At 47.1% G+C, this 7,170-nt stretch overlaps 1 protein-coding gene across 2 annotated transcripts; it reads right to left on the reverse strand.

The window, feature by feature from the left end:
* Positions 1 to 1,929: 1,929 nt before the first annotated feature.
* LOC109744758 (putative ubiquitin-like-specific protease 1B) lies at positions 1,930 to 6,824 on the reverse strand. 2 transcript variants are annotated; one of them, XR_012201799.1, is made up of 9 exons: positions 6,114 to 6,824; positions 5,673 to 5,752; positions 5,484 to 5,577; positions 5,252 to 5,350; positions 3,789 to 3,881; positions 3,575 to 3,707; positions 2,919 to 3,019; positions 2,620 to 2,692; positions 1,930 to 2,375 (listed from the first exon to the last, which is right to left on the reverse strand). XR_012201799.1 is itself a non-coding variant. In XM_020303904.4 (9 exons), exons 1-9 carry the CDS (start codon positions 6,636 to 6,638, stop codon positions 2,313 to 2,315), a joined length of 1,248 nt encoding a protein of 415 aa, XP_020159493.1. In that variant the 5' UTR covers positions 6,639 to 6,821; the 3' UTR covers positions 1,930 to 2,312. The 2 variants fall into 2 exon arrangements, 1 of the variants encoding a protein (XP_020159493.1); XM_020303904.4 differs by having other exon boundaries at positions 3,575 to 3,694; positions 6,114 to 6,821.
* Positions 6,825 to 7,170: the final 346 nt, after the last annotated feature.

Below are 7,170 nucleotides of genomic sequence, written 5' to 3' on the forward strand. Positions count from 1 at the left end.
TTGGGATTTTTCAGCAACGGTTCGGGCCTGTTTGGGTTTGGGTTCTGACTTGGTTAAATGTGAATCCATACTCGCTGAAGGTTTATGTAAGGTATTTTGGTTTGTGCTCAGAGAAATTCAAAAACTAGGGCCATTGCTCTCGACCCCGCCCCCGCGTCGCCCTCCCCCTCCCTGGCGACACGGGGGAAACCGCACCCACCGCCGCCGGTCAAACCCCCCTCCGCCTGCCCCTGCCGCGCCGCCGCCGGAGGGCCAGCCGGCGAAGCCGCGCCCCGGGATGGCGGCGGCGGGGCGAATCCGTTCCTCCCCCAACCTCCCCCCCGTTCCCCGCCCCCAGATCCGCCCCGCTGCAGGACGCCACCTCCCCGCCCAGATCCGCCGCCGCTGCGCCGCCGCCGGGGGGGCCGGCCAGCTTGGTCGCGCCGCGCCTCGGGAGGACGGCGGCGAGACGGATCCGCCCCTGCGCGCGCATCCCCCTCCCCCCAGTGCCCCGCGTGGCACCCCCCTCCCAGCTGCTGCGCTCTGCCTGTCCAGCGATGGCCGTTGTGTGCTAGCCTTGGCCACAGGGCGCCGTCCCCAGCAGTTCTCCCTCCCCCTCCGTGCGTGGCCCAGCCCTGCTGGTGGTGCTGCCCTTGGATTGGGCGCGGGATCTGCGGCCGGTCGCATGGGTGTCCGCGGCATACCTTCCTGCTGGCGGGCCCCTCGCCGCCGGCGGCTCATCCTCTCCCTCGAGCCGCGGAGACGGCTTTCGCGGTGGCGGCGAGTATACAGTGCTAGTGGTGGTCTTGAAGCCCTCAAGGCGGGTTCTTGCTGGCGCTGCTCCGGCCCTGACGACCTTGGACCCACGTCCCTTCCGGTGTCCATGGCTGCCGGCGTCCTCTGCCGGGCGGCTCCGGCCTCGGCGACCCAGCAGCTACGTTCCTTCCAGCTTGCCTGGTCCCCCGATGTCCCGACGACTATGGCCACGGTAGCCAGGATCTGCGTCCCTCCAGTCCTTGCTTGCCGGCGTTGCCAATCGCCGTCGCCCCACCGCCTTATGGCTTGCTTCGCGCCCGCCCTACCTTGTATGCTTCAAAGCCCCCGCTTTTGCCAGATCCAATGTTCGTAGGTTCGGAGGCGGTGCCACCCTTCGACGGCAGTTGCAGCCCCGCCAACCCCCTTCCGACATGGTGACTCCGACCGGCGTTGGCGTCCTCATCTTCGTTTCCAGACATGGTGGCTATGGGATTGCTCAGCCTCAGGCCTGGGAGAAATCCCTGCTCGGCTTGCCGATGCTGGCAGCGGCGGCGTCTGCGGACGTCGTTTTCCTTTCTGGAGGCGTTGTCAAGGCCCTCGGCTGCGCCCCTCTTCGAGCTCAGGGGGGACCCTAGGTCCGATTCCTCCGGATCGGATGGCGACGGCGTCTCGACGTCGTCCTCCTTCTTGAAGGCGCCATCTTGCTCGCTCGCGGTGTCCCCGGTTTTGGTTCCCGAGATGTTGATGGTCGAGTTGGTTCGGCGTTGCCACTCTTGGTTCGGGTTTGGTAGGTTTAGCTGTGATGTATCCTCTCTTCGGGTCGAGCATCCCTTTTCTTTCTGCTCCGGTCACCATGTTCACGCCTGCCTGCGTTCGTGCCATGTGTTGTACTCCTATCTGTACTCATTCTATTTTCTTCTATCAATGCAATGATACGCAAGCTTTGCGTATTCGAGAAAAAATTCAAAAACTAGCATCACACAAAAAAAAAAGGAATCCAGAAACTAGGGTTAAGTTACTCGTAACATTAGGATCAAATTCCTTACAACGACAACATTTGTCACTCCATTGAAACTTTTGACTGATATTGAGATGCGTGATGTTCTTTTTCTCTATAGAAAACCATTTGTGGATGTTGGAAATTTGCAATAACGATCAAGATAAACGTTGTGATCACAGAACCTCACTGCCTGATTAAGTTTCCACAGCAGTACATGCAATGTCAAGTTAATAGTAGAATAAGAGGTACAAGGTCAACCTCTCTTTAGTTCCAAATTGCAATTATTGCAACTACATGCTATCGGGGTGAGCAGAGCACTCTACCAATAAACTTGTCTTACTGTCTTCCCTATATATCTCTTTTCCAACCCTCTATTCTATCAAAATCAGATCCTAGATGAATATAAGAATTAAAGATCTTACAAAACTGTGGTGGCATGGTGATTAGTCCTAGAGCTTATAATCACCAGAACTCTAGTTGTTGACAGCCGAGAAATACTTCCTCGCATCTTGGCAAGCGGAATGCAAGAAGAATACCTTCGGAAAATGTCCGAATGTTGGTCATAAACGGGACATTCTTAATCAGCTCTTAATCTCAGGATCTCCTTTGCTGTCCGCATCCTAAAATATTCCATATGTTCCTGCAAAGAGTAATTGATTTTACCAAATTAAACTACATAATACCAGGTAAACACATATCCCACGGTATATGTGTGTGCAAGAGAGATTAAGCCTCATGTCTTCAATTTGAACTTGATTTTGCACAAGCCCTTTTGGCAGCCTATCCTGATAATCCTCGAGCTCACAAAAACTCAAGGACCTCAACAGAACCCTAATCAAGCATATTTACGAAGTTGACAGTCAGAAGATGTCTATTATACACACCTGACTAAAAGATAGTATGAGACCTCTGCTGTAGAAATCGATGAACTTGAGCATAAACATACCACAATCCCATCTGTCAAAAAAGAAGTTCCACATCAAACAAATCCGTGTGTACTTATTGTTATAAAGAATACAAAACAGATTTTTCAGGTAAACAATAATTGCTGCTGAAAATGCAGTAAAGCACTGAGTGGTGATAATTGACACTTCATATGAGTTGTTTGGGGCAACCAAACTGAACTGTTATTCCTCAAGTCACAGCTGAATTTAGGCCTACAAGCAGTGGAAAGAAAGTGTACCCATTATGTTGCAAAGGAATATGAACAGATACTACCCGCCAAGAACTTGTGTCTATCTCTATGTTATTCTTGTCCTTCAATTCATCCATAATATATCTAGCCTGACAGAAACAGGAAAACATAAATCCAGTTTAACAAATATAGAAATGATTAGCAAAACAAACTACAACTGAAACCAATGGATATATATTTTAAATTTCCAAATAATAATGTTAATTTGCTGCTTGGTAAATTAAACATGCAAACATCTTAAATAATGAAAGATAAAAGAGAACTCTGAAGTACATAGGTCTATATGATAAAATAATATCATGAAAAACATGTAAACATTTTCCTTATATATATCATAGAGAATTGATCACACACATAGATCAGTCATAATGTGAATGACACGGATAGATCAGTCCTAAAATAATAGTCCGCTTTTTACTACTAGTGTGAACTAGCTGTGTCATCCACACAGAGAAACCAAAACATGCGTACCACAGAATGATTTCAGACAATCACCTCAAAGCTTATACATAATCATTGGATTGTTAAGGAACCATTTTTTCAAAACTCATGAGAGAAGTAATTGGAGATTATCAATGGTACTTTATTCGTAGACATCAGTTAAGCAGATAGTATTTTATTTCGAAGACATCAGTTAAGTCTACCAGTATCCTCAGTACGCCACTGTCCTTGCCACCAAGAGAATCAAGATAATGAAAAGTTTCTTCCTTCATGTCAATAATTGCCAAGCACCAATGTACATCTCTGTGTACTGGAATAAATATCTGAAACCAAATTCTAACGGTAAGCGTAACATGAGAAATGAACATGTAAAAAAAAAGGCTAGTAACAAGAAAAGTGGATCCAGTAGTAACTTACTTTCTCACAATCCGCAAGCCTATAACCCAACTTGTTGGGGGTTGTCCATCTTCTAACAGATTGATAGTCATAACCAGTTTTTCCACAAGCAAGCTGAACAAGAACACAGAATGTCATGAGGTGTCCACTGTTTAATACTAGCTACATGTCAAAATTTACGACAGAAAAATCTGACAAGCAAGGATATTAACACATAGTCAAATAGCAAGGGGATCTGACAATCAGAAAAATAACGCAGACTCGTGCTGGATGGGCAACATACAACAGTGATATAAGAACAACAGGCATCCATATGTATTGTACTTCAACAAAACAGTCATGAATTTTCGTAACCATAAGGCATGGGTAAACAGATCAAGTCATGTAGGTAGGGGTGGAAAACAAGCCAGGCCTGGGTAGACTAACTATCAAACTTTGTTCGGAACTGGCTCATTTTATTTACTATAATATTATTTGAAGTTTCAAAGCAATTTTAAAATTGAGCTAACAAGACGAGCCAGAGCATAGTTGAGTTTAATTCAAAATTGACTCCAGTTTTGAACAAAGTAACGTGAATAATTGAAGGAATTTCAAACCGAGTTAACAAGCCATTTAACAACACATCTCAGTTTTTAACAAAGTGATGAGAATAATCAACTCATTTTTTAAGACGAGCTCACGATCCGTTAAGGAGATCCCCTCACCCTTACATGTAGGAGATGCATATTCTTAAATTAATGGATGATGAATGATCTCATATGCTTGAAATGCCAGCTATGTTGCAGGGATACGGCTGGGAGGTGCCGCATCAGTGCAAAAAACGTGGCCAGAACGGGGATACGCATGGATACGCAGGGGATACACGTATCCCTAAGTATCACCTTTTTCCTGAATTAAAATAAAAAGGAAAAAAATGCAAAACGGCTGGGATAGATGGGATACCACAGGGGGATACGTATTGGGCTGTCACGACTTGAACCAGAGCCCATCAGGAGGCCGACGTGGGCCGCCTCACATACAATTCTGATCGCTAAAACAAACCCTCACGCACGACACTTGACATTGCAGCAACTTCTTCGGTGCTGATTTTATCATCCTCAAAAGATCTGGTTACTTCACTAACCTCAATTTTATCATCCCCAAAATATTTTCTTTTAGTGCTGATTTTTTATGCATTTGTACATATACTCGCCGTATCCCCGTAAGTCTATTTTCAGAAAATGCCGTTTTCCCGTATCGCCGTACCCGTATCCCCGTATCCGTATCCCCGTACCATGTAACATAGAATGCCAGTTTCCTGCACCAAATTTGCTGGTAGTCCCCACTATGACAAAAGTATTATCAAATTCCAGCAACCAAGGCAGAAACATAACCTGGGCAGTACTACCAGATATAAGTCATAACTGATGTAAGTAGCAGAATACAGACTGGAAGAATATTTCATCAGACAAGTACTAGAAAGCAAAGAATGTGGATCAGCTAACCTTCGTATAAAAGAATGTGTTAAAGAAGTGGCATTTTAAAAATCTTTTGGGTTCTCTTTCTGCTCTCTCCTTTAATAATTCAAGGTACAAATTGATGACCTGAAAGGAGGGAAAATAGAATACAAGATAAAGCCTCGCATCATCAAGCTAAGAAAGAATGGAACATCATTTAAACATATTCTTCAGGGTTTTTTTTCTTTGATGAAGGAGGTTCTTCCATATGAATATTTACCTCATTGTTTAACCAACCACGAGGCCTCAAACACCATAGTTTCTCTTTGGTAATCTCAATGTTTGAAGGCTTATGCAGCACTATTATTTTTTTACTGCAAACAAAAGAGGATGGTTAATGTTTAATGGTGCTAATAAAATAAAGTAGAAGTATTGAATAAAATTTACTAGACGTTGTTGCCAAGTGTACCTGTGAGCACTACCATTCAATAAGTTGTTTACTTCACTTTCTTCTTCATTTGTGAGAGGTGCAAATAATTCAGACAGATCCTGAGATAGACAAGTACAAAATATGGGAGTTATATTTTGAAGAACTGATCAAAAGAGTCACAACTAACAGGCTAATCGACAGTGCACTAATTAATCCATTTAATTAACAGAGCTAGACTTCGAAAGCAGAGTTAACCCTTTAGGAGTGAAACATCCATTCTTTGTGAGGAACCCAAAAATATCCATTCCTAAATCATACGTAGTTGCTACAGGTGAATTCGCTCAAGCTAACAAGTTCATAAACAGCCAGCTAAAGAGCTACTTCCACGAGTCATACTATCACATTAACCATTTACTATGCATATCAGCAAACTATGTAAAATTCTTCTTAAACCATGACCCATGAGATTGAGATTGCTACCTCTTTGGGACTATCGTCGGGCACCTCCTCCAGTGTGATGCTGCTCACATCGCCAATACCCCACCTGGCGGCATTGGCCTTGTCAGCTTGAACCCTATTCGCAGTGAGATCTATCACCTCCCGCAATCCCTTGTCGCGCCTCTTGCGTACCCTTGAGCCGCCTTCGCCGGTGCTCTCCCTCAGCAGCCGCGAGAGGAGGTGGCCCATGTCTATCACGGAGGCCTTCCGACGGCGGCAAGGGGCCGATGCGCCGGCCGCGAGGAGGTAGCGGAGGACGAACGGGCGGAGGGCGAGGAAGCGGCTGGGGTCAACAACGCTACTGCGGCGGGGGCGGGGACTGGGGGCGGGGCGGCGCTTGCGGCGGCGGTGGGGCGGGGCGGCGAGGGCGAAGCGGAGGGTGAAGGAGCGGAAGGCGAGGAGGTGGCTGCGGCCGCGAGGAAGGGATTCGGTGCCGTGGGCGCCGACGATGCGCCGCTTGCCGCGGCGGCGGTGGGATGCGGCGCTGGTCGCCGGCGCACGGGACATGGGATGTGCCGTTGGTGGGGGTGGCTCCGCGCGCGTGGAGCCCGAGGAATCCTAGCTAGCTAGGGCGGCGAAGGCGGACGGAGGCGGGGAGGAGTGAGGGGGGGCGGAGTTTTAGGCGGCGGACGGCGCCACCGGACGCGCTGATTTGAAATTGGGGACACGATACGGCGGCGAGATCCTCTTGCCGACGACAATCCGATGCCCCGTGGTAATTTGACGACCAAATTACCTTTGCTTAAGAAAACGGCCTAATAATCGGTGTGATGGGTTTTAGGCCGGCCAACCGTTGCTTGGAATTCTCAAATTCAAGTCAAGTTTAAAAAGATTTAAAATGATGTTCACTCATCATCATGTCCAAGTCACTCCATCTATAGCGAATAAGTGACTACATTTTTGCGGCGCTATCACATGTTCGCCGAGCAGTCTCGACTATTCACAGAGTCTAAACTCACTCCTAGGTTGGCAAAGTTTGGATGTCTAACGACGAATCAAACCCAAAAGTCGTTTCAGCGAACACCATAAACCCTAACCT

This window comes from Aegilops tauschii, chromosome 2, assembly GCF_002575655.3.
Source record: "Aegilops tauschii subsp. strangulata cultivar AL8/78 chromosome 2, Aet v6.0, whole genome shotgun sequence".
Classification (NCBI taxonomy): domain Eukaryota; kingdom Viridiplantae; phylum Streptophyta; class Magnoliopsida; order Poales; family Poaceae; genus Aegilops; species Aegilops tauschii.